This window comes from Westerdykella ornata, assembly GCF_010094085.1.
Source record: "Westerdykella ornata strain CBS 379.55 unplaced genomic scaffold EI97scaffold_2, whole genome shotgun sequence".
NCBI classification, from domain to species: domain Eukaryota; kingdom Fungi; phylum Ascomycota; class Dothideomycetes; order Pleosporales; family Sporormiaceae; genus Westerdykella; species Westerdykella ornata.
This window is the reverse complement of record NW_022986852.1, coordinates 1,157,472-1,182,866: the sequence shown is the minus strand read 5'-3', so window position 1 is coordinate 1,182,866 and position 25,395 is coordinate 1,157,472. Positions and strand designations below refer to the sequence as shown.

The 25,395-nt window shown below is 54.5% G+C and overlaps 9 protein-coding genes across 9 annotated transcripts; 4 read left to right on the top strand and 5 right to left on the bottom strand.

The window, feature by feature from the left end:
* Window positions 1-395: 395 nt before the first annotated feature.
* EI97DRAFT_430046 (uncharacterized protein) lies at window positions 396-2,485 on the top strand. Its single transcript, XM_033797590.1, has 5 exons — window positions 396-924; window positions 980-987; window positions 1,166-1,429; window positions 1,485-1,915; window positions 1,972-2,485. The coding sequence occupies exons 1-5, from the start codon at window positions 719-721 to the stop codon at window positions 2,143-2,145; spliced, it is 1,083 nt and encodes a 360-aa protein (XP_033657846.1). The 5' UTR covers window positions 396-718; the 3' UTR covers window positions 2,146-2,485.
* Window positions 2,296-6,228, bottom strand: EI97DRAFT_411481 (NIC-domain-containing protein). The gene is made up of 3 exons (XM_033796730.1): window positions 5,391-6,228; window positions 3,708-5,338; window positions 2,296-3,655 (listed from the first exon to the last, which is right to left on the bottom strand). The coding sequence occupies exons 1-3, from the start codon at window positions 6,116-6,118 to the stop codon at window positions 2,595-2,597; spliced, it is 3,420 nt and encodes a 1,139-aa protein (XP_033657845.1). The 5' UTR covers window positions 6,119-6,228; the 3' UTR covers window positions 2,296-2,594.
* Window positions 6,229-6,375: 147 nt separating this feature from the next.
* On the top strand, window positions 6,376-7,312 carry EI97DRAFT_118323 (uncharacterized protein). The gene has a single exon (XM_033793009.1). It carries the CDS (start codon window positions 6,650-6,652, stop codon window positions 7,217-7,219), a length of 570 nt encoding a protein of 189 aa, XP_033657844.1. The 5' UTR covers window positions 6,376-6,649; the 3' UTR covers window positions 7,220-7,312.
* On the bottom strand, window positions 7,226-8,245 carry EI97DRAFT_369891 (uncharacterized protein; the record flags this gene model as incomplete). Its single annotated transcript, XM_033795207.1, has 4 exons — window positions 7,226-7,393; window positions 7,445-7,633; window positions 7,686-8,102; window positions 8,150-8,245. 4 exons carry the CDS (start codon window positions 8,243-8,245, stop codon window positions 7,226-7,228), a joined length of 870 nt encoding a protein of 289 aa, XP_033657843.1.
* A 527-nt stretch (window positions 8,246-8,772) lies between these two features.
* Window positions 8,773-9,544, bottom strand: EI97DRAFT_447850 (uncharacterized protein; the record flags this gene model as incomplete). Its single annotated transcript, XM_033800124.1, has 4 exons — window positions 8,773-9,036; window positions 9,115-9,330; window positions 9,381-9,458; window positions 9,509-9,544. 4 exons carry the CDS (start codon window positions 9,542-9,544, stop codon window positions 8,773-8,775), a joined length of 594 nt encoding a protein of 197 aa, XP_033657842.1.
* A 604-nt stretch (window positions 9,545-10,148) lies between these two features.
* On the bottom strand, window positions 10,149-10,687 carry EI97DRAFT_369747 (histone-fold-containing protein; the record flags this gene model as incomplete). The annotated part of the gene is made up of 3 exons (XM_033795202.1): window positions 10,149-10,265; window positions 10,325-10,587; window positions 10,639-10,687. The coding sequence occupies 3 exons, from the start codon at window positions 10,685-10,687 to the stop codon at window positions 10,149-10,151; spliced, it is 429 nt and encodes a 142-aa protein (XP_033657841.1).
* A 1,391-nt stretch (window positions 10,688-12,078) lies between these two features.
* EI97DRAFT_118358 (uncharacterized protein) lies at window positions 12,079-12,940 on the top strand. Its single transcript, XM_033793010.1, has 2 exons — window positions 12,079-12,674; window positions 12,879-12,940. Exon 1 carries the CDS (start codon window positions 12,186-12,188, stop codon window positions 12,537-12,539), a length of 354 nt encoding a protein of 117 aa, XP_033657840.1. The 5' UTR covers window positions 12,079-12,185; the 3' UTR covers window positions 12,540-12,674; window positions 12,879-12,940.
* Window positions 12,691-15,271, top strand: EI97DRAFT_118436 (kinase-like protein). The gene is made up of 2 exons (XM_033793011.1): window positions 12,691-13,688; window positions 13,738-15,271. Exons 1-2 carry the CDS (start codon window positions 12,841-12,843, stop codon window positions 15,164-15,166), a joined length of 2,277 nt encoding a protein of 758 aa, XP_033657839.1. The 5' UTR covers window positions 12,691-12,840; the 3' UTR covers window positions 15,167-15,271.
* Window positions 15,272-16,829: 1,558 nt separating this feature from the next.
* On the bottom strand, window positions 16,830-25,214 carry EI97DRAFT_498514 (protein kinase rad3). The gene is made up of 12 exons (XM_033802557.1): window positions 24,378-25,214; window positions 23,634-24,328; window positions 23,276-23,586; window positions 22,720-23,223; window positions 22,512-22,664; window positions 22,365-22,461; window positions 21,832-22,314; window positions 21,531-21,776; window positions 20,254-21,483; window positions 19,675-20,206; window positions 19,144-19,627; window positions 16,830-19,089 (listed from the first exon to the last, which is right to left on the bottom strand). The coding sequence occupies exons 1-12, from the start codon at window positions 24,988-24,990 to the stop codon at window positions 16,836-16,838; spliced, it is 7,602 nt and encodes a 2,533-aa protein (XP_033657838.1). The 5' UTR covers window positions 24,991-25,214; the 3' UTR covers window positions 16,830-16,835.
* Between the last annotated feature and the right edge of the window lie 181 nt (window positions 25,215-25,395).

The following is a 25,395-nucleotide window of genomic DNA, read 5'->3' as shown; positions in this document are numbered from 1 at the left end:
GTCCGAGGGTATAGGGATGGAACCATCGACAACGGCCGACCTCTTGTAGAGATATTTTGTACAAACAGTGCATAGGGCACGACAGTCGGAAATACTGAACGCATTCAAGGGACGGGTCTCGGGAAAACGAGGAATGAAAGGTGCATCGTAAACCGTCTGCCGAAGCACAACAGCTCTGTCGACTAACATCCTCTGCACCTGGTGATTGGTGCAAATCCGAGGCACAAGAAGTGAATGTTCCAGTATCCGGCAACTCAAATGTGGAAGTGCGGAGAGAGTCGGGTAACTGGATGCTCTTCGCCATGTCTGTTAGGTAACGTGACGCAGCCATTCCTCAGCCGAGCCTGTGGATCTGGGCAATGACTTCACGCGCGGCCGTGAAAGCGGAGCCTCTGTGGCCAGTCTCCTACTTATAGCGCCCTCCCCACACCATCTTCCGTCCGTATAGGATACGTACTGCACTCTTCATCTCCTCATTTCATCAACACACACCTCCTTCCATCCCTATTTCAGATACTTGTAAGTGCCTTCTTTGCTTTTCATGATGGCTCCCGGGGTGGGGTAAAGTCTGTTTGGCAACACCCCCACTTTGACATAACCCTCAGACAGAACACTTCCCCCCTCGCAATCCCGTCCTCCGATATTCGCAAACAAATTTCTTCAATTGAGCTCCGAAGTCACTAACCACTCGCCCATCCATCAGATTTCTATCCTCAGCATGGGTGTCAAAGACGTCTTGAGCCGCAAGGAGGGCGTCATCGTCGGTGACGATGTCCTGAAGCTGTTCAACTATGCCCAGGAGAAGGGCTTCGCCATTCCCGCCATCAACGTCACGTCTTCCTCTACCGTCGTTGCTGCTCTCGAGGCCGCGAGGGACGCAAATGCCCCCATCATCCTCCAGACTTCGCAGGGTGGTGCCGCCTAGTAAGTTCGGAATCTCAGTCGCAACGGGGCGCAGAAAATACTGACTCTCTGCTAGCTTCGCAGGTTAGTGATTCAATCATCCCATCACTGTAGAGACTCATGAGATCTCAATCCTCTCTTTCCCGGCCCTCACAGCCATGATTGAGCCACCGGTGCTCAGATTCGTCACACCAGGCCTGGGCTAGGAGGGGAAAGGATGAAGTGATCATTGTACGAGGAGAAAGGCTGACAATGTTCCTAGGCAAGGGTGTCGACAACAAGGACCAGAAGGCTTCCATCGCCGGTGCCATTGCTGCAGCTCACTACATCCGCTCCATTGCTCCCGCATACGGCATCCCCGTCGTCCTCCACACCGACCACTGCGCCAAGAAGCTCCTCCCATGGCTCGATGGCATGCTCGACGCCGATGAGGCCTACTTCAAGCAGCACGGCGAGCCCCTGTTCTCTTCGCACATGATTGACTTGTCCGAGGAGGACAAGGAGTCAAACATTGCCACCACTGCCAGTAAGCGACGCGTCTCTGCATTTTTTCGGTATGAACATATCTGATACCTCTCCAGAGTACCTCGAGCGCGCCGCGCCCATGAAGCAGTGGCTCGAGATGGAAATCGGAATCACTGGTGGCGAGGAAGACGGTGTCAACAACGAGGACGTCGACAACAACTCGCTCTACACCCAGCCCGAAGACATTTACGAGATCTACGACCGCCTCTCCAAGATCAGCCCGTACTTCAGCATTGCCGCTGGCTTCGGCAACGTCCACGGTGTCTACAAGCCCGGCAACGTCAAGCTGCGACCCGAGCTCCTCGAGAAGCACCAGGCGTACGTCAAGCAGAAGATTGGCGCGAAGGAGGACAAGCCCGTCTTCCTCGTCTTCCACGGTGGTTCCGGCTCTTCGGTCGATGATTTCCGTCAGGCCATCAGCTACGGTGTCGTCAAGGTTAACCTCGATACCGATCTGCAGTGGGCGTACCTCACGGGTGTCCGCGATGTAAGTCACGTGCAACAATCCAGATCTTGAACCTGGTGCTAATAGGGATCTCCTAGTACGTCACCAACAAGATCGAATACCTCAAGTCACAGGTCGGCAACCCCGACGGCGACGACAAGCCCAACAAGAAGTACTACGACCCCCGCGTCTGGGTCCGCGAGGGCGAGAAGACCATGGCCAAGCGCGTCAAGGTGGCGCTGGACGACTTCTACACCGCCAATCAGTTGTGAGTGAAGGGGGGTTATGATATAGTAGTAGGTTACTTGGGACAGCACCCGGCAGGTGGAAGATAACACCTGATAAAACATGGATCATTGATTGCATCGGCGACTTTTCGTGATCATTCCACACTTTTATGTGGTTCAGGAAGCGAGTGAGGTGGAGATAGGAAAAATGTGAAATGATGAATGACGATGGCCGTGCTGTGTACTAGTGTGTGCGTGTTTGTAATGCTGTCGACAATCCAATGGTGAATATTCACCCTTGACTTCATGGGCCGACTAGGAAGGAAAGGGGCAAAGGCAACAATGATGCAGTCACTCCAATGAAAGCAACCGGGAAGCATCAAGACCGAATTCTAAAGCCGCTCAATATCATTACCATCCCTCAAATACACATCTTGGTAACGCTCAAAACACTACCTCCTCCCCATCCCATTAGCCCTTCCACACCCGGCCACCTACTCAACACCCCCCTCCCTAGCCAACACCTCAAACACCCTCCCGGGAAGTTTATACCGTATCAACCCGGCGAAAACCATGAGATCCCTCGCCATCTGCGCCAACTCGTCGGCCAACCGCTGCCTCGTGGCATCCACGACGAACGCGCTTCCCTGGAGCAGCACCTCGCGGTGGCGCGAGCAACACATGATGCACCAGAGGAGTATGTTGCCAATATTCCTCGCGATCTCCGGTGGCAGTGTGGAGAAGTGTGTCGCGGATTTGCGGATCAGGGGGAGGGAGCCGCGGGCCGTGAGGGGCAGGAGGGAGAGGGTGGAAATTTCGTCCAAAGCCTTCATATACTCGCCCCTCTCGATACACGCCCTCACCTCGCACAGCCTGAACAACGTCCCCAGCGTCTCCCGATTGCCCCGCGACACACTCCTCCACCACAGACTGTTGTTATCGTACAACTCGATGATGCGGCGCGCCAGCTCGATCGGGTCGTCGGTGCCCAGCATACTTCCCGCCGCGGACGCTGGATCCGAGTTCTGGCTCTGTTGTGCATCGGGCGCCGGGAGTCGCTGTTTCAGGGGCTCCAGACGGAGCGGTTCCTGGCCGAGGTCGACGGACAGCGCTTCCGAGAGGGAGCGATTGAGGATGGCGACGACGAGGTCATATTCACCCGCCAAGTGGCAGAGCAGGACTGCGTCGTTGGTGCGGCCGTTATCATCAGCGGTCCGCGCCGCCTCCTGGGTGATACTCTTGATAAGCTGGTTTTCGTCCTCGAGCTTGATGAGCTGCAAACGCTGCTGGATGAGGCCCAGCGTCGCGTGCCCGTTGGCCTTGACATCGCCTAGCAAGGTGGAGAATTCGCGCGTTTCGAGGACGAGCTCGCGCAAGGCTTCGTGGCACAGGTTGGCTTGTTCTTTGCCTGCGTCGCCGGGGAGGTCGGCGTTGAGGCAGATGAGGACGAGATACTCCGTCGCGGAGTCGGCCCTGGCCATGCGGAAGTCTCCCGTGTACGTGCCTACGATTCTGCCAAAGTTGAGCTCAGGCTGTTGGCGCTGCGTGAAGGTCACTGCATGGAACTGTTAGCATGTGTCTCTCAGACCGTGAAGATGAAAACATACGAATCTCGGATCCGGCCTTGCTCCAATCCGACACTCGCAAAAGGCCATAGTAAGCCAAGGCTATCGCAAAATGCACAGCCGTCGTATGGTTATACGAATACAAGTAATTGATTGCCTGCTCGAACATGCCAGCAAGAGTCGCAAGGTAGAAGTATACCCCGTAACCCCCTGAAGCCTCCGCGGAAGAGGCAAAGTGCCGCTGACCGATCTCGTCGACACTCGCGCGTATCTCGTCCAACCCGAACAGCTCTCCCGCGTTCTCCTCGGCGCGGTTGCCTTCTCTTGCCAGGTTGAATTGGAGCCATACCCAGTCGTCCATGGTCTGCGACAGAGATTCTAGGTTGCGACGGGTCATCTCGCAACGACCGACAATCTTGTAACAAGCCGTGCGGTATGGGTCGCTAGTCGGCGCGATCCGGTTGCGCTGAGCGTGTACGTGAGCGACCTTTTGCTGCAGATCTGGAGTAAGACGTCGGTCTGGATCCTCGGCATAATGTGCCATTGCAGCAGCAAAGATCCTGTCCTTGTTGTGGAAGAAGTTCTTCTTCTCCTTGACATACGCCGCGGCGTCCTTGACCAAGCCAGCCCTGAGTAGGTAGAACATGATGACCCAGGGGAACTCATCTTCCCCGCCGCCAATCTTCTCAAAGTGCTCGGTCTCACCAAACTCCTTGAAGTTGACCTTGACCTGGATGTAGCCCTTGATCTTGTTGATAACGGTCGGGATGCCGCCGGGCCTAGCCTCCCCGGGCTGCTTTGCAATGACTTCCATAGCCTCCTGTAAGAATTTCTTTTCTAGGAACTCTCGAGAGCCGTTCAGAATGCGTTTCCGGATATTGATGCTACGTTCAGAGTTGGGATTCTCATCGAGGTAGTCTTGCGCAAAGAACCGTTCGGCACGCTTGTTGGACGTCCGGAACTCGGCCTCTCCGGTGATTGACATGAGCGCCTTGTACGCATTCAAAAAATGCTCCTGGTTCTCAATCTCGGAGCTTCGCTCCACCTCGTAGAAGGACTGAAGCAAGGGATACGGTTGCTCTTCCTGACGCTTGACATTAAGCTCCCGGACCTTCCCAGCGAACTTCTCCTGTCGTTCACGCAAGAAGCGATCCGGAGCATTTCCATAACCACCTCCCAGTGCCTTATCCTGCTGACCCGCGCCGTTGCGGCTCTGTCCATATGGAGAATTGACCGAGCCGAGAACCGGGGCAGCTTGCGAGGCCCCAAAAGACGCTTGATTCGTCGATGCGCCAGGACCCATGGATCGACCTTTTCTCGTTGATCGTCCAAAAGCACCACGAGCCGTCCTCGCAAACGTGCTCTGCGAAGCAGCCATCTCTTCGTGTCTACCCAAGCCGAAGTGCTCATAGATGCGCTTACGCTGAGCATCCCATTCGATCTGGACATTCTCCTCCAAGAAATTATCGAAGTCTCTCTTAGATTGTTCGAGGCCCTCTTGGATCAATGCCAATGTAGACTGGGAATGCAGGTTCGAGAGGTAGCTGTCAACGTCGGTGTCCAACAGATTCGCAGCCGTCCCGGCAGTGCTGAGGCCTGCCTGGGAACTGAACTGGTTCAAGTCGCGAAGCGTACTTCCTAGCTTAACGCCCGAAGCAGAGAGAAGGAAGTGTCTGCAGTCGCAACATTAGCACAAGCCCTCACGTCGCACAAGCTCAAACTCACGCAGTCCTATCCTGAGCTTTCTCCGCCGATGGGCCCCCGGTCCCCAGATTCCGAACCTTCCTAGCAATATCCCCCAGGCCCAATTGCAACGTTGGCAGCTCCTCAAAGTTTGTAAGCCCATCTTCCCCAGCATTCCGCTTCCTCCCGCGTTCCAGAAGATGATCGAAGTGGGCGGAGCGACTTGCGTTTGCTTGAGACTGCGACAACGGACCTCCTGATGGTTGCTGCTGCTGCTGCTGCTGCTGCGGTGCTGTGCTTGTGGAGAAGAGTGAGGGCTGGCCCGTTTGCTGCTGGTTTGTTGCCGTAGTAGACGCTCCGAACAGCGATCCGCCCAGCCCAGTGCTGGCGGCAGGCTGTGTTGACGTGGGCGCAGTGCTGGATTGCGCACCACCGAGACCGGAAAACAGTGATCCAGAAGCTGGGGCGCTCGTGGAGGTGCCTAAGCTTCCAAAGAGCCCTCCGGACGAGGGAGCGCTCGACTTAGCTGCACCAAGATTTGCAAAGAGTCCTCCAGATGCCGGTGCGTTCGAAGTCTGTGTCGTGCTTCCCAGACTCCCAAAGAGCCCTCCAGATGCCGGTGCATTTGATGCCGGAGCTGTATTTCCTCCCAAGCTTCCGAATAGGCCTCCAGAAGCTGGTGCGCTGCTCGCCGGTGCGGCACTGCCAAACAGACTCCCAGAAGCGGGCGCGCTGGAGGAAGGCTTGCCAAGATTTGCGAACAGCGACATGACGGGCGCCCCGATCGATTGAGTACGGGGTGTTGTTGATTGCGAAGTGCGTTCGCTGGAAGTCAGATGAAGATCGCGAGCATGTTGTTTTCCTCCCCCGAAAGAGCTTGGGCAAGGTGCAGGGTGCAGGGGACGTGCCGGGCGCCTTATCCGCGCGTTTAATGCAGGAACGCCGCGTTACCGGGTCCGGGCTAGCGTCATGAGGTGAGGGTGAAGAGAGGACAAAGGAGATTTCACGGATATCACGAGGCTTGATCGGTGACTTGACTCTGATTGTATATGATGAATCTAGAAAGATATGAGGGGTCAGAAAGCCAACAACAAGTTTGTCCAAACGAAACTCGGCAGATGACCATTAGGCACAATCAGGAGCTCAGCTTCACTGTTCATCGTTTGTGAAATGCAAAGGTACGGCCAAACGCTCAGGGGTATAAACGCAGAGACAAATCCTTAACATGCACTTGGACTCTTGCAACCCAGACGTCCCGCCCGAACCAAGCACATAGGCGGCAACCGCGTTGGCTTCTAGCAATGAAGAAACCAGACTTTCCAAATTACACCTGGACTGAGTTTCCTAACCGCGAGAGACCGGCGGAGTACTTCCGGGGGAACTCGCAAATCCCCTCAGGGTGGTTCCAAAACGGCAACAGAGTTCGCGTGAAGAAGAAGTACTACCATTTCATATGGCCCAGAGATGGCAGGAATGGAAGCAAATGGGGTCGGTTCAAGGATATCATGACGGGCCAAGGGCCGGACATCCACGTCACTGTCAGCGCCCACCCGAATGACAAAATGCACAACAGGCAGAGGAGGGAAGTCTGGGCGAACCACACCAATCTTGATGACCGGTTCCAGGACTATATGGGGGGCACGTTGAAGGTTCCTTGGGCGAAACGGGACGAAGACGAGAGATATGACTTTCTGACGAGGAAGTATCGGAAAGCAGATCCCTGGATGATGACGGATGCCATATGGAAAGATGACTGGCCGACCAAGAAGGCACCTTTCCCTTTCGCCTTTAGAACCATCAACGGAGAGTGGTTAGAGCATCGACCTCCAGCTAGGTACGATATTTGGGACGATATTTGGGACCCGTGGTAGCTTCAATTAAAGACAGCTTTCATGGAAAGCTTGCCAGGTCGTTTCCGTAGTACCACTGTCAGTGGTGGTCTGCAAGCTCCGTCTAGCCATTGGGGATTGCATGGAGCGATCAAATCGCTCCTTGCATTTTGCGCAACTGCTTCCGCGTACAGTATAATATGCAGCAATCATATCCTTACAGTTCAGTCAGTAGTGGTACATTTCAAGTGGACATGGACGATCTACCAAAAGATACTTAAGGTCGTTTGCCCTTGGACGTGACGCAATACACCTCGATATCACAAATGCGTCGGGTGCCATGCCCAAACACTCTGCATCCAATTTGTGCTGGCCGTTTGCTTGGTGCTGGACAGCCACAGAAAAGACCAGATTCGATGTGAGAAGCTTAGGTTTCGCACCGTCCGCGAAGCGTATCTGCTCAGAAGTTAGTCCATGGTTCCCATGTGCGGACGCGGAGCTGGTATACCGTCAACTCGCGATTGTCTTCATTCCTCATCTCAACATGAATCTGAGGATGCTCCCTCTGCGCTTCCTCAACAATGCGTTTGACCTCCGCTGCGTCGAGTCTAGTGGGCGCGTCCTCCATCTCGGCCGCCTTTCGCTTCCGACTACCTGCCTTCCGCCGTCTTTCCTGCGCTTCCCGCCAGCCCCATTGCGGCACATTTGCAGCTGCGCTCAGGTCCGAGTTAGCCCTGAGGCTCTCCTTGGTGTGCTCGAAAATCGACTGGGTTTCTTGGCTCTGCCAGTTCCCTCGAAGCGCTTTGATTTCGTTCTGTGATCCGAGTACCGCGTTCTTGTAGGCGGCATATAGCTGGTCGGGGTTGTTGCGTGGGGCAGTCAAAGGTTTGACTATTCGATGAATGGCAAGCCGCATGGCGTCCATCTGGCGACGTGTTAGCGGTGGAAAGCAGCTGAAGCGGCTATGCGCACCTGCTCCTGGAGCTGCTCAAGCCGCGCAATTGCCGCTTCGCATCGCTCTTCGTCCCAAGTCCCCTCTGGATTTGCTGACTGTCCGCCTGCGGACATCTTGGAGATTACGGATAGGTAGAATGCAAACCAAAATTGTGCGCAGCGCAGTTGGCACAAAGTAGGAAAAGGAGGAGAAGCGCGAAACGTGGACAGGGAGGAGTGAACAATAGGGAGCTCTGAATGTGAACAATAGGTTGCCAAGCCTCTGTGACAGGTCCATGTCAGTTCACCGCGCGTACTGCGCATTTATGATAGCAAACAGAATCATGCTTGGTAATGATGGGCTTTCCAATATTCGCTTTTCCGGAGTCCGAGTTTGAATATTCTCTGCGGCAACTGTTGATCAATGAAATATGTACTTCCCCGCTAGTAATAGTCCTAGCTATTTATACGAGCGGGAACCACTCGTAAGAAAACCAAACCCCATGCTGTCAACCATGTCTAGCAGATCGTTTATGCATGATGAGATCGATAACCTTCTCATGCCAGAAATTGAAGATAGAAATCCCCGTGAAAGACCGGCCCGCGCCCTAAACTCCAAGAACGACCCATGAGATGACCTTATCTGAGCTCCCAAAATCACCCTAATTCCTCAAGGCGCGCAGTCTTTCGTTCAACCCTTCCTCCTCCTGCTCAGTCGGGCCAACCTTCGTCTTCGCCGGCGTTGCCGCTTGCAGGTCCTCTTGAAGTTCCACGCCAGCCTTGTCCGCTGCCTGCGCCATGAGCCGGTCCACATCCTCCTGCGGCGTACCCACCGCCGTCGCGGAAGAAGTAGCATTCTCGTAGTATCCTGTGGCGACATCGAGATCTTCAAACTGACTCTCGAATTTGTCCATAACGGCAGATATCTGATTATTTTGCAGTTAGTTTACGTTCTCCCCCGGGAGGCTCAAGTGCGCCTTGCCACCATGTCACTTCATACATACCTTTTCCAGGTCCATAGACTTCATCGCAGAATCCATTCCCCGCACCACATTTGCCATGCTACCGGTGACTTGGCGCATTGTTACCGCCGTCTGCACTCTGCTGCTGACAGCATCGATACGTGAGGCTAACCGCAACAAGTTGAGTTTCTCGTTCTGCTTCCGAATGGCATTCTGAGCGTATATGCGCGCGATGTCGTTGTGGCCTGCCTTCATGGCCTGTGGCGGCATTAGTCTTGGTATGTCCGGCTGGGGAGTTGTGTGCATGCCTTCTCTAGTTTCGCCTTCTCTGCCAGCTCATCTTTACCGGCCTTTGCGGCTTGCCGGTTCAGTTGTTTTGTAGTGAACTGTAGCCTGTTAGCGGGGGCGCGAAGAGGCAGGCGCAGCGCGCGCGCACCTTGAGGTTGAAGAGAGCCTTCTCGAGCCCAGACATGCTTGATGTCGTAAATTTGGGAAGATATGTCGTGAACGGTAGGCGATATAGGGTGAGGTGTTGTTTGTTGCAGCGAGGGAAGAGTACCCAGGTCTGAGTCGCGCCGTACTCCCGGCGTTGTCCAACAAGAGTGGCACCGAAGTGGTCGGGCGTAGGCGGCAACGTCATTGGGTCCTCTTGTCGGGAATAAAGTTTCTCCGATACCGTGCCTCGTTGGAACCATCGTCGGAAGTGTTTCCTGGGTCCGATCCATTGCAAAGCCGAGTCTAGCATTGAAAGTAGCCTGCGCAGCTTCCTCTGGCATAGAGACTGATGGCTCACATGTATTGACAGCAGCGGACGTTGAAGCGCGCCCTCATCCATTCCAACCGCGCGTCACGAACGCGGTCGACTCCACATGTATTCGCTATTTTGCTGGTAACGAGCAAGGTAGGAATTCTCTTCCCAAGAAATCACGAGAAGAACTCCCAAGTGCCCCCGTATGTAGCACACCATGGAGATAGTACGCGACCAAGAACCGATCCTCCCGTCTACAAGAAACGCCATCGCGCCCCCAACCCTTTTCCTCGTAAGATGAAATCAGAAAACATGAATCGAAGTGCTGCTAAGGCGCAGCATTGAATTTGTCTGTCGCTAAGCGGAAGAGCTCCTGCTGTTGTTGGAGAAGCTCCTCTTCGGTCAAGCCCGACTGCTCTAGCTTGGATTGTTTCTTTTCCCGACTCTGCCCCGGTATTAGCACATGGCCGCGAGTAGTATGGAGATATGTTCCGTGGCACGTACGGCTTGTTGCTTCTTGTAGTCTGCGGCTACCTCGAGGATAGCTGGGACATAGTCGCCAAAGTCGAGCTCCTCTAGGGCTGACTTCACATGCTCGCAGGCGATGGTCTTCTTCGCTTCCTTTTCGGCGATCTCGTTGGCCTCGGAGGAGATGAGGGTGATGAATTCAACGCAGCACTCGATCAGCAGGTCCCGTGTGTCCTTCGCGAAGCTAACGCCGGAGTCGTCGCCCTGGAGGATTTCGTTTATGATCTTCTGGACCGTCGCTTTGGATGATGTTAGCGCAGCGCATACAAGCTGTCTGGCGTAACACGTACCCTTGGGTAAGGAGAGGTCGTCGTTACCGCCAAACTCGCGGTCTGACATGGTTTTGGGGGGTATTGAGGCGATCCTCCCCGTTGCGCCCTTGGAGCCCTATATATCAAAGACGTGAGGCGGCCGGCCTCCGGCCAAACGTTTCACCGCGAGCCACGTGCATACAAGGTCATGTGATGTGATCGTTCTTCCATACTTTAGGAGAACATTTACTGTGTGGTATCCATTTTGTTCCGGTCTCGTCCCTCTTCCTCATTCACAGCGACGCTGTTTGTGGCAAGTGAAGCTTTGTTTAGCACAAGGCATCAACACGTGGCTGCCATCACCTGTCAAAGACCGAACTTTCAGGATTGTCACACAAGCTGCGTCATCAGGGTCCAGAAGAAGCGGTCTGGCACGGATGAATGGTGGAAAGCTTGCATGTGCGCCGCTCGGGACAGGCCGGAAAGATGCCGCCCGCAGCCCACGAGTTCCTTGGGCCCCTCCAAACGAGCCTTTCTTTTCTCATGCCTCGTTTGAGAGAATTGCGGACCCTGAAATTTGTAGAGGGTCTGCATTACCCACATGGGGGTCCTTTGGGACCCAAAAGTAATAATACATTCAGATCCAACAGCACGGCCGGGTGCCCACGGTCATATCAGATCGCTGCAAGAGTGGGTACGAAACGACGTCACACAAGCAGGGCACTTGGCAGACACCCCCGAGGAATCTGCCCTCTCGACGACGGCGGAGGGAGAGTGGAAAGGAAGGGCCGCAGGTTGCAGAGCAGGGCCGTTGATTGCGCCGTTGTAGTACATAGTAGTGACGAGGGGGAGGAAGAAGAAGAGGGAGGGGAATATGGACAATGAGGCTGTGTGCAATTCCTGTGGTAGCTACGGTATTATCTACACAGTATTGTGTACAAGTAGACGCTGTGATAGCATCGCACTGCTTTTTTTCCCCATCTACTGTGTAATAACAGTATACTCTGCTCTACCCTCTGCTCCATCCGCCTTTCTCCCCAGCCTTGCTCCCCCCTCGCACTGTCTTCGGTCCGCACCTTCCTCAGGCGCGTGGCCCTGTTGCATCGTGGGGCAATCGAGGCTATCGGTCCTCAATCCGCCCAAACTTTCGAATCCATACTGCCTCTGCGCCCTCTGCCCTTTGCTACCTCTGCTGCCTCCGAAAATTCGCCTCCCATCCTCATTCTGCTATCCACGGTCCTCCTATCTCTCTTCCCAACAGAACCCAGCTCTTGACGGTCTCCGCGGTCTCCGGACACGCCTTCACCGCCAGAAACCCCGCCACCGCAGCAACAGCAGCAAAAAGGAGCATCTCAGGCCGCTATTTCCGTGATCCGCCCAACAACCCCCTCGAGCGAGCTCCACGCTCTTCGCTCGGCGCGGCGGCGCCAGACTGGAAACCAAGGCCGATCCCAAAAGCAAGACGCAGAGTTTTTCCTCCATCTGAGACGCAGCCCCGGTCTTTTTCGGCATCGCGCCGCCGGCACAGACAGCCAGCCAGCTGTGCTCATCAGTCATCGGTACTGAGTACATAATATAGTATCCCCATGATGACGCTGCGCGAGGTCGTCCTAAACCCCCCGTCGCCTTCCCCGTCGCCCAGCCCCAACCCGACACACCACCAAAGGTCCCAGAGGTCACTGCAACTCCATCTGCACCTCCCCGCCGCAGACGCAGACGCACATGTACCAAAATCCCGCCCGCGACTCGTAGCCCGCGCCTCCGAGAGCCATTCGCCATCTTCACGACCCCGTTGCTCCCTCCCTTCCAAGTCGTCGAGCGCCGTCCCGACCCTCCAGCGCTTCCTGCCCACCTACTGGCTGCCTTCCACCATGCCTACCTCCGGTGGCGCCACCCCGACGGCAGCAGACCTGCTCCGCCAGACCATAAACCAGAGGTAAGCTGAGTGTGCCTACTTATTATCCTGCCTCGTGAGATGCTGCTGCGGCCTGCGCGACTATTTACAGGAGGTCTACCACGCGTTGCAAGGGGGTCCAAGAGGAAGAGTGAAAGCGTCGCTTAGCCACCACCAGCGGGTGAGGGTGGTGACTTTTCCCGCGGCCTTGTCCAGCAACGTTACACATCGTTTTCTTGCATCAGCCTCTTCGCTCTTCTCGCCTTCGACGCTGCCCGCAGCTCCTCTCGCGCCTCCTCCTCAACCCTTCCGCTCTGCACCTCACCACCTTCTCCATTCTCCTCGTCATGGCGCCGTCTGCTAACGCGCTTCTGACACCCCGCAGACCCCACGACGACGACGACACTCACGATCAGATCGGTTCCAACGCCTCGACGCCACCAGGCGCGGCTACACCGCGGCCCGATCCCACGGATAAACGACTGCCGGGTATTCTTCACAGTTACTTTGGTCAGGTTCGTGATTCTCTGCTACCCAGTCGCAAGTCTTCGGATAGCCCCGCCCCCGCTCCTACTTCCTCTTCCCCATCTTCTCCTACACACGAGGGTGCTCAGGTTGTCGCGCCGCAAGAAAATGCCTCCGATCGCACTTTGCCCTCGTCGAATCCGCTGCCCAGTCCCAACCCTAGTACTTCCTCGCGTCATCCCTCGACTTCCCAGACCAAAGGAGAACCCGGGAAGCTAACTGAAGGCGATTTCGCATCGCCACGAAATCAGGCCACTCCTCCACAGACACCTCGTTCCCAATCGCGCGAGGGCCAGCCGTCCGCTGGTACCTCCGTCTCGTCAACATCCACTTCGAAGAAGGAGAAGGCGATTTCGGTGGGTGTACCAAAGGGGAAGCTGTCAGTTTCCATCACCGAAGGAAGAGGCCTGAAGCCCAGCATCGATCCCTATGTCGTGTGTCAGTTCCAATGGGCTGAGGATATATCCGCTGGGCCCAGGCCCGACGCAACGAATGGCCGTTTGAAGCGGCCCGGTGGAATGAACATAAAGCGGACAGACAGTGACTCGGGGAGACCCATGGCAATACCGATGCGGAGTAGGCAGAGTAGCAATAACGGCATCAGCTCGGACCCCAGAGAGGACGGTGTCCTGAAAGTCACGGACCCCAAGTGGGAGCATGAGGCTGTTTTGTAAGCATGCTGGCAGGACGCACCTTGCGGACATACTAACATGTTCTAGCGATGTGGTTGGCGATCATTCCGAGATCGACATCTCCGTCTATGACCGGGCAAACGGAGAAGCATTCTTGGGCCATGTCCGCTTCTGTCCCAACCTGGTCGAGTACGAGCATCCATATTCTCGCTGGTTTACACTCGAACCGCGGGAAGGTGAGGAGGACCGCGTCACGGGAGAGATACATCTTCGCATCAATTTCCACAAAACGGACAAAAAGCACTTCGGCCCGGAAGATTTCGAGATCCTCAAGTTGATCGGCAAAGGAACGTTCGGCCAGGTCTTCCAAGTTCGGAAACGGGACACGGGCCGGATCTATGCGATGAAGGTTCTCTCCAAGAAGGTCATTGTCCAGAAGAAAGAGGTGGCACATACCCTCGGCGAACGCAACATCCTAGTACGGACAGCAATGGCGGACTCGCCCTTCATCGTCGGTCTGAAGTTTTCGTTCCAAACTCCGACGGATCTGTACCTGGTCACAGACTACATGTCGGGGGGTGAGCTCTTCTGGCACCTTCAACGGGAAGGCCGCTTCAAGGAAGCTCGTGCGAAATTCTACATTGCTGAGCTTATCCTCGCCTTGCAGCACCTGCATGAGCACAACATCGTATATCGGGACCTGAAACCAGAGAATATCCTTTTGGACGCCAACGGTCACATTGCCCTCTGCGATTTTGGTCTATCGAAAGCCAACCTCACCGACAACGCTACAACAAACACCTTCTGCGGCACAACCGAGTATCTAGCGCCCGAGGTTCTGCTGGACGAGCATGGATACACCAAGATGGTCGATTTCTGGTCGCTCGGTGTGCTAGTATTCGAAATGTGTTGCGGATGGAGCCCGTTCTACGCCGAGGACACACAGCAGATGTATAAGAACATCGCATTCGGCAAAGTCAGGTTCCCTCGGGATGCTCTCAGCACTGAAGGCCGCAACTTCGTCAAGGGCCTCCTCAACCGGAATCCCAAACACCGCTTGGGAGCCACGCGCGATGCGCAGGAGCTGAAGGAACACCCCTTCTTCGCAGACATCGACTGGGACGCATTGGCTAAGAAGAATGTCGTCCCGCCCTTCAAGCCCAAGTTGAAGTCGGAGCTCGACGTATCCAACTTTGACCCCGAGTTCACCAACGCTCTCACTGGCAACGGGTCCCTCAACGCACGCGCCGCCGCTCTGGCCTCGGGCGTCAATCCCGCATCCACCCCGCTCTCGCCCACGATGCAGGCCAACTTCGCCGGCTTCACCTTCGTCGATGAAAGCAGCATGGACCAGCACTTCAAAGACCGCCACCACGACGACAATGAACGCATGGACGAAGACGCCAAGGAAGACGACCCAGAATGGGAGAAACCCGCAGGGCGAGGCGACCGGATGAGCGGGGTCATTCCAAGCAACAACGACGACATATTCAATCATGGCAACTTCGACGTATGATGAAGTTTCACCGTGTCTGCGAACGATCCCTTCTTGTCGTCTTTTAGCATTCGTTCTGGCTTGAGGGGTTTTCTCCTGTTGATGTGGTTTTTCTCCTGTTTCCTATTGTTTGTTGCATCATCGTCGTCGTCGTTGTCATCGTCATAACGAGGCTGACTCAAAAGTGCTTTCTGCCTTGCATTTTATTCCCTCGGACAGTGTGCCATTTTTATGAGTCACCGAGTCGACTTGTTCCGTTCTCATGAGCCCGGATTCATCGCGTGCATCTTGCGAGAACGTTTTTGTTTTCTGGATACCCTTCTCCTGCGGGGGAACCGAATGGGGTGCGAGAAGTGTGCCCCGACGCTCGTTGCATCCTCCTCATGCGCCTCTAGTGGGTGGATGACTTCCGAAACGAGATTGAGCGAACCCTCCCTTTCTTGCGACTTTCACGGCAGCTGGCGGACCGGATTGCACCTCTTTGGCGCTCGAATCTGCTGGAGACACGAACTTTCTATTTGGAGGTTCTCGTTTTTGCGCGACTGAAGATATGTTTATGCATTAGGATTGTGTTGCGGTACGGACGACATTGGGTCTACCGAGGGGCATAGACATTGAGAATGAGGCGGAAGCAGAAGCGGAAGAATGAAGGAAGGGAGGGGAAGGAAAGAGAAGGGATTATAATCACATTCATCCCATCCGTCAGTAGTCGCTCTACACGGACGATCATCGCTCACGACTCACGACATCGCACTGTGACGACAAAGTGTAGCCCGTGGTTGGCGATTAAACGGGGGGAGGTTGTTCTCGTCACGGGATGGATCAGCGTTAGTTTCCATCTCGTTTTTCGATGGGCTCGATTTGCATTGCTTGGGAGGCTTTTTCACCGTTTTTCTTCCACGCTATTTGGATTTTTCTGGTTTGCGACTGATGGTGGGGAATGGGTGAATTGCTAGGGTGGTGGTGGGTTTTTGGAGGTTATCTATTGCACATGCATATCTTCGTTTTTCTATCTTCAGGATGGAGGACCGGGAAGGGAGTGTACATAGGGGAACAGGAAATGAGGAAGCGGGAGGTTGGAGGGGGTGTGAATATATGTGCATTCGATAACGACCTGAGAGATGGAACTCTGCATATATCTATCTTATCGGATGTGCCCACCCGTCCTGTGTCCTCCCCCTTCTTTCCTTGATTTACTACTCAGAGCTAGCTGTACGGACGATGAAGTACGAACATTGAGGAACAGGTGGATTGGGAATGGAGTGGAATGGATGACAGTGTCGACTACCACTGCATATACTTCCCATGCACATGAATGATGGAAAAGAAGGGTCTGTCTCGCGACCGCTAGATGATAATAATAACCCAATACTGTAGGTAGTCACCTTGTTAGTATCGGGTAGCTAAGCACCTAGACAACTACCAGCCGCAGTAGAGTATCGCGCCGATAGGCCATGTTGTACCGCGAGTAATAAATCCCACGAGGCAGTGACGGCCTGACGGGAAGTATGGGCTCCAATTTCGGGGAAGAAGAAGAGGAGAAAAAAGAGTGTACAAGGTTTGGATTCGGAAAGTCGCATGCACAGCGGCGCAATGGACACCCCATGAATCGACAAACAAACAAGCCCGATTCAACCTCAACTGACTTCGAAGACAATAATATGATGCATGCACGTCAATTCATATTCTCCTAGAAAAAAGCACACCACCCAATATACATGCCCGCCAGATTCCGCTCATCCCTCGCCATGCCCACGAGCGCATCCACATACCCCTCGACGCTCAACGGCACCGTCTCCCCCTTCATCAACCCCTCGACCTTGCCCCTCACGCTCTCCAGCACCTCCTGCGGCGTCTCCGGCACGCCCGCCACCCGCCTCTTCCGGCTCCTCGCGCCCCCGCCGCCAGCGGAGAGAAAATCCGCCGTGGGATCGTGCACAAACGTCTCGAGGATCGTGATGAGCGTGTCCCGGTGCTGGCGGAGGAGCGCGTACGTGATTTCCGCAGAGGTGCGGAACGCGCCCTCGATCCCCTGCGGGCCCATGGCGTCGACCATGTTGTGCGTGAGGCGGAAGGGCACGAGCTCCGGCTGCTTAAACGTGAGGCCCTTGTCGAAGAGGCAGTTGAAGTCGACGTGGAAGGTCCCGCCGTTGCCCTCCTCGAGGAGCACGTTTTCGCCATGCCGATCCCCTAGGCCTAGCACGTGGCCGACAATGGACATGACGGCGCACGACCGCGTATAGCGTGTTCGCGCCGCGAACCACGAGTCCGGGCTGGGGAAGGATTCGATGAACCATTCGTACAGGACCGGCGGGAACTTTTTCAGGATGACGTCGGTGAAGATGGGGGATTTGTTCGGTGCGGAGCACGCTTCGGCGAGCAGGTTTCGTATCTCCGTGTAATCAATGTTGACGCCCTTTTGCCGGTAGAGACGGATGATGATGTCGCGCATGGGTTTGAGGCCCTCGACCCACTCAATGATGCCGCATTCTTCGTTCAGCGGCGTGACGCCGTATGTCTTGATGTAGAGGCGACGGCGGGAGGCGGAGTTGTCGCGAGTAAGGGCGCGGTTGATCACGGCGTTGAACTCCATCAAGCGCTGGTCTTTGCGGAGGTCGTCTTTCGGCTTGCAGAGGAGGCCGTAGGAGCGCCCGTCGGAGCCGCGGACGGTGAGTTTGCGGGGGCGTTGGAGTGACGAGAGGACGAGGACGTCGTCGGTGAAGGACGAGATGGTGATGGCGTCCGTGGGGAAGGGGTTGTGATTCCGGATGACTTTGCTGTCGTTGGTGGAAGGGAGTGAGGCTGTCATGGTTGCTTCAATAGGCACGACGAGGGGGCAAGGGGCGAGCTTTGTGTTAAAGCCTAGGTCGCGTGAGAGGGAGACGTGGGTGACGCGAGGTTCGACGGGATGATCGCAGGCGGAGAGGAGGGCGTCGGTGAGGCGTTGGCCGTGGACGATGAGCGTGTTGAGGTCGACTGCGTGTGTTCTCCTCTTCACGGTCTCCGTCTTGAGCTTCTGTAATACTGCAAGGCCTCTCGCTCGACGGTCATGTTGCGTCGCTTTCGTGACTGGCAAGAGACTCCACAAAGCCTGCTGCGGATACTGCGCCGCTACCTTCACGATAATCGTTTGCAACACCTCCCACACCGTGTCACTGGGGTGCGCGATCCTCGTGATGATCTGCGGAAAGGCCGTATACCAAGCATAAGCCGGCATCCGCTCATTCGTATATCTCTTGATATGTCGATTGATCGCTTCCAGGTATTTGACCTTGTGTTGGTACATCTCTTTCTCTCTGGGCCCCTTGGGTTGCCCTGCCACTACTTCCATTCCCAAGTCCAGCCATAGGGTCAAGACCTTGGGGATCGTCTGGTAATAGTACTTGGTTCCGTACACCACGCACCTGACGTAGTTCTCGATGATAAGTTTGTTGTACTCCCCAGCAAAATACGCGTTAGTTTGCTTAGAGACTGGGAGAGCTTTTTCCGACTCGAGAAGTTTGTCATAGTGACGACCAAGATAGTAGTGGCCCTTGTCCCACCTGGGATACGACATGATGCCAGAAGCATATGCGTCTTTCAAGGCGAGAGCCTTTGTCTGTCCTGCACGGTCCAGCCACTTCGCAAGGAGTAACTCAGCTTGTGCTTTGACCTTGTTGGTGCTTTGCGCATGCTCCATGGTCCTGCTGACGGAGACTTCGACCGGCACCGTGTCACGGCTAAGGAAAGCGTTGCTCGTGATTGCGCCCTGAAGGTTTTGGATGGCTTTCCGGTGGTGGCCTTCTTTCCAGAGTAGCTTCGAGTACTCAATCTTTGAAGCGTCATCTCCAAGTTGCGCAGCATGAAGCACTGAAGTGAACGCTGTAGCCATGAAGTCTGCTTTTCGTGCGAGCCTCGCCGTGGTCAACCATGCTGAGGCAACGTCGAGGTTGGTGAACTCGATCCTGTGAGATGTTAGATTTCATGTCAACAGGATTATGGGAAAGTAAGGGGCTAACCTTGACAATTGCATGACAGCACGCCGCACGCCGAGAAGATACTGCTTGTCTGACGTGTACGCCCCCAGAACATCCAGTCTCCGATCCAAGGTCTCGATGAGGGCGCTCTTATCAGTCGCAGGATTCGCCGAAACACCACTAATAGCCTCCATCTCATAGAGTACATGCAGCTTGACGAGACTGTCATGGCAAGCATGCAGCGACATAGTCGACGTAGGCGACAAGTCCTTCGCCACTGCCGCGCGCAAAGCTTCAATCAAAGTCTTGAACTCTTGCGGCTGCTTACCCCGCAAGGCCAGTAATGCCCGCCCGACCCCGACGTTGAAGTCCAAAGCGGAGTTACCGGAATCAGACGCTGATCCTAGCATCCTCTCAAGATGACCCCATTTGCCCGTCGACCAAGCTGCTTCAGCCGCAAAGGGTAGTGTGCTGGGTGAAAAGGAATTGGAGGCCTGAAAACCGTCGACATAGTTCAAGATGGAGTCTGAGGTCTGTTAGTTCTGAGTAACCTGTCATGCCCATCAAACTTACCATATTGTCCAGACTCCTTGAGACAAGTCAAGAGATTTATCTGCGTCTCCGCATCATTCGGCTTCTCGGCCAAAGACAACTCGTACCAGCTCTGCGCCGCCGTCCACCGTCCAGCCTTCCGATGCTCAATGATCTGCTGATCAGGATTCAGGACCTGCAGGTGCGCTGATATCCCCTCAATACAATCAGGCTCATCGATCTGCGCATAGATCAACTGCAAATGCTGCATCAGCTCATCGCTTTCGAAACTCTCCCCCTTATCCTCTGCCTTTTGCCGCTCCTGCCGATAGTACTGCTCCCAGTGATAGAGCGCTCGGGCATAGGACCCGCATTCCACAGCCCGCCTTGATATCACCTCTGCAGGTATCAGTTGAAGGACACGCTCGACGCAACTGATGGCAGCGACGTCTTTGATTTGTTCCTCCTCGGATATACCACGGCCGGTTTTACCGGCCATGAGCTTCGCATCGGACAGGCTTTTGCGCTTCTCCTGGAGCCAGAGTGCGAGGTAGTCCAAAACTTGGAAGACATTCTGCGGCAGGTCAGTACTTGTCAGTTCCCAATCCGAAATGCACTTACCTCACTGCATTGCTTGATTGTAGAGGCCTCGGTCTGATCTTCCACTTGATTCTCCGCCTGAAGCACCGTCAACAGCTCTTGCCCAATCTTCGCAGTCTGCTTCTCTTCCCCAGTAATGATGTGGTTGAGTACCGCAAACGGAAGAATGAATGTCGCTATAGACAAATCATGACCCTTGATAATCCTCGCCAGCGCCGTAAATATCATCTGCGCATTCTCCCCCTTCCCACTCTGCAACAGATCGTACACGAAAGCTCGAAGCCAACCGGAATGGCTGACCCCAGCTTTGAAGATCGGATACTCCTGCGCGTTACTATTCGATATCCCACGGATCGTGTACCGTGAACTAAGGAACGGCGTCAATGTATTTCTCACCGTTTCAGGAATCTCGATCCATCGCTGCAACGCGGGACTCGGCTGCGAAGCTCGCGGCCGCTGAACAGTAAGCGTGGTAAATCCACAGGCTCTGAGCAGCTCTTGCATCACGTAGGCCAGAAAGCCCTGTGTTCTGGAATTGGTCGTTGAATGAAAGACTTTAACGAGAACGCGCTCGAGCAGGAACGCGCAGAAATCGATGACTTCGTCGAGACGCTCGAAATTGGAAAGCACAAGGATATGCTTCTTCTCGCGCACGGTTTCGACCTTGTATGGGTCCAGCCCGCCGACTTGTCCTAGACAGCGAGCACAAAGGGTAGGGATGTCTTGGTGGTCCTCTGCGAATCGCACACAAGCATCCAGGAGGGAGCGAGTAAGCGCAGGTAGCCCGGGGAAGGGCTTCTGAGACACAGCCGCTTGGTGTAGAATTTTCTGGTTCGTCTCGAGAAAGCGTACAAGTTCTTTGAGAGCATGGCGCACCACAATGGCGTTCTCGTCGTTCAGTCGTTGACTGAATGTGCTGAGAAGGCTGGCCTTGTCGACCTTGTCCTTAAGGCGGGAAAGCTCAGCTTCTAGTTTTGACAGCATCGGTATCGAAGCCAGTGAAGGGATGTAGCCGATCCTTTCCCTCAACAGCGCGTTATGCTTATGGACCAGACCCATGAGTGTCTCATTGGCGACAACATGGGTCTCCTCCGAGAAGCATGTCCAGTTCTGTACGATCAGGGCAAAGGTCTGGTCAATAACGAGCTCCAAGTCTTCTTCATCCAACACGGCAAGGAGAGCAGACCAGACCAAGAACGTCTGATCACAGAGCTGGGGATCCGCCATGGCCGACTGAAGACTAGCCCTAATCTACACATTGTTAGCAGTCCTCTGGCTTCACTGATGGAGGAACGCACCTGGGGCAACGCTGAGCTAGCACAATTGCCGGCTATAGTGATCATCTCATTGATGGCCCCAACGCATCTTTTCTTCTCGACCACAGGGTAACTAACAGCCGAGTCGAGAATCTCCGAAAAATGTGCCATAATGCCTAGAAGGTGGACTTCAAAGAACGCCTCCAGGGCCTTCTTCTTGCCACTGGACTTCCTTTGACCGTTCTTCATGTCCGCAAGGGCAACGAGTGTACGAAAGCCGCGATGATACTGTAATTGTTTGTTATCCTGGATTTGCAAACAGCCAGGCTAGTGACAGCCTTACCTGTGGTTTCTTCGACTCGTGCTGATCGGCGGCAGATTTCAATATCTCGCAGGCTACCATCACTGGCTCATACTTGACATAATCCGACAGATCGAAACCACTCTCGCCAAAGGCAGGAGACACCGCCACCAAAGCGTCCATCGCACTTTTCTCCACGTCTGAAACAGGCTGGCAGAGCAGCAGAGCCAGAATATTAGCAAGGTGCCTATGCGGCTGGATGCATACATCCTGAATGCTGCTTCCACGCGCCGTTGCTATTTGCTGCAGGATATCTTTCCGTTTTGTCAGCACTAAGTAGGGAAGGATGTCGGCTTGAGTCGACAATAGCAGGTGAGTGACGCTTTGCTCGGTGAGGTCAGAGAGATGTTGCGCTTTCTGTGGCTTGTTGCGCAGGTCTTTACACAACGAGACCCCGATGCTTCTCCAATAAGGGCGTAATAGATCCACAGGCTTCTTTTTGAAAGCATCTGCGACGGATGCGAGCTGTAGACGTTAGGCGTCTCCTACAAACAATTGGCGGATTATATGAATACCTCGTTGTAGGCCATAGCACAGATTAACGCATTGGTATGCCCCAGGTACTCGACCAATTGAAGCAGGATGATGGGAAGTTCGTCTTCTCCACAGACCCTTGGCATCAGATTAGCAACAATTTGACTGAACTGCTGAGCAAGTCTTACCTTGCCGCCTGACCATAAGCCATGATCAACGTCTCATGTACGGAGAGCGTATCTTTCTTTGACAGAGTATCAAAGAATTCAAGCGCCAGCATGCGGTTCTTCCCTCTGATAGGCTGAGGAACGTCAGTTCGAAGGAAAACCATGAGAGCTTGCCTAAGAGGTTTAGTAGAGGAAAAAAAGAACTCCAAGAGTGGCACGCCACACTTACACTGCCGCGATCCTCAGCTCCCGTAGCGAACTACTCATTGACGACAGAAGCCATTCACCCAAAGCAGAGTCCTCAAGATTCAGGTACTCAGCATTGGAGATGTGATTAAAAACCCTCCTGATCGCAAGGGCCATGTGAATCCGCGGCTTCGCGGACTCCCGAAATTCCTGCAGTCCGATGATGGTGAGCATTGCCGCTATCGCATCTTTCCAGTCATCGCCGGATGTAGTCTTGTCCCAAAATACTTGCTCAGTCCGTTGGCATGGCTGAGAAGTATCGCACAAGTCGCACCCCATATCTTTCCACGAGGCGGGCCGGTCATGTTGAAGTGGCCGCAAACATCGAGTTCCGGCACATGCTAGCGTTCCCAATGCTTGGATCAGCTCGCAATTCTGTCCATCGTTGTCGAGAGGTTTGCCTTCGCCAGCTTCCCGTTCAGCATCTACCATATCGGTATCAGTTGTTTCGTCTTTTGGCTCTTCGCCTCTGCCTCTGTAGATATCCCTGGGATTTCATAAGTACAAGACACCCACATATCCCCTGTAAAATGACTCACAAAATGGATTCATGAAGTCCAGAGAGGCCAAGGACAGGCGATTCCTGGGTGCTACCGGTCACCCTCATGACAAGCTGCTTGTAGGGTACGAGATGATCGTTGTCATGAATCCAATCAGTTGTGCGCCGCCGCTTAGTCGGAGGTTCATCATCTGCAACGTTCAGGTGTTTGAAGGCCCTGACAACGGAAGCACACTCTCCCTGAAGAGTGGTATCTGAGAACACATCGCTCGTACCGGAACATAGCAGACTCCGCAACTCGATGACCTGAGCCGGCCAGTTTCCGGACGAGGTCCATAGGCACAAGGCAAGCTGTAGTGAATTAGTCGAGATATGCCAGAAGGGAAATTGGAATATACCTGTAGATCTTTTTCCAACGAAGCAAATCTCTCTTCATTTTCGCATGTTCCTAGTATAACGGGCGCCATAGTGTCTGTAATGAGGTTCTTGATATCCCTGCGCCGGTCCGTAGTTCCTCCACTACCACCGTCCAGGTTTTCAATAGCCTCTCGAAGGCGAACTACCAAGGAGGCGAGGCGAGTCTGATTCGGCACTGGGAACCCAGATTTTGTGCAAGACTGGATGAGGTCTGCCAGATTTGTTGAAAGCGCAATGGCGGCTTTGAGCGAATATGGAGAATCTCGGGATCGAATACAAGGCAGTGTCGCCGTCCCCAGGACATCCATAAAGTTGGTTTCGATAGCATTGTACACAGTGTTGCGCTCGACAGGCCTTCCCAGCCTAAAGCACCGCCATAACGTAAGGCAACTATCCAAAATCCAAGGGAGGTAGTTATCCAAGAAGGGTGCAACAGTAGTCCTTTGCCCTTCATGCCGGGCTTCACTGTAATCAAGCAGACTCTGTACAAGCATTAAGCCAACGAGTATGGCTTTGGAGCGCGAGGTAAGTGTAATCTGACAGCCTTGTGGGAGTGCAATAACGCTCTGGCTTTCCGGCCAGAGATCGCTGACGTTGGTTAATGGAGGGAGGACGATGTGGCATTGAGGGCTCAGCGTAGGTGTAATGTCGGGCGTCTCCAGAGTAGACAAAATCGCTAGACTTCATCAGTGAAACCCTTGACACAGTCGTCAGGAGAGACCCACAGTCAACACATCCCCTATACAGCCTCGCAACCACCTCCTCCCATTTCCACAACCCCTGCGACCTACCCAATGCTTTCAAAAACGTACTCAACAGTTCGCGCAACTCACTGTGCAAGCCCTCATACCTCGCCACATCCACCAATCCCAGAATCTTCGTAAAAAGCCAGAGAAACACCGGCGGCTCGGTCCCCACCCCATCCCCCTCTTTCTGTGCCCTCGTACTAAGCAACAGCTGGGGAATCTGCCATATGCTGATCCTAATGGCTCTGAGGCTGTCACTTGCCAAATCCTTCGGCCGTTCCAGCGCGAACGGGTTCCCCTGATTCAAAGCATCCAGTCCGGCCTCGACGATGGTTGAGATGAATTGCACGTTGAGCTGGGGATCGAGGTCGTCAATGATGGGATTGCGAAGAAATTCGCGGAGGAGTTCTGGGAAGGGGATTTTGGTGGTGGCTCCTCCGTCCTGAGGCTGGCCTTTAAGGGTGGAGTTCTTGGTAGCGGTGGCATTGTTGACGATTTGGGCTGCTATGGTGGAGGGTGGAGGAATCGTGTTCCCTTTTGCTGATGTGGATGCTGGCCGATGCTGTGTGGAAGTTCCGCCTTTGCGGACCATGGTGGATTCAGTCGTTTGGGGTTTGCATTATTTTAACATAGCAGCTCCAGAGAGTATACCGGAAGCCGTAGAAGGTGTATGTGGGGTGGTATTTGGATAGATATGCTTTAACCAAGAAGTCTCCCTAGAACGGAGTATTCTTCAAGCTTTGTGAGCAGTATTGAGGGCCAGCTCACCAGAATGCACGTCCGATGACGAAGGTTCGTGGACATGGATGCCTGCCCACCTGGTGGGAACTTGTCACGTCCCCAAGTCGCGTCAGAGAAAACGCGAAGTCACGCCGCACCGCCAAGCCGCTAACGCTGCACTCCATATTGGAAGCTCCAGCCAGCTTCAGAATCCAGGCTCATACGACCGCATCGCTGCCCTCTACCCATCTAACCCCCTCGCTCGCCGCAGCGGCTT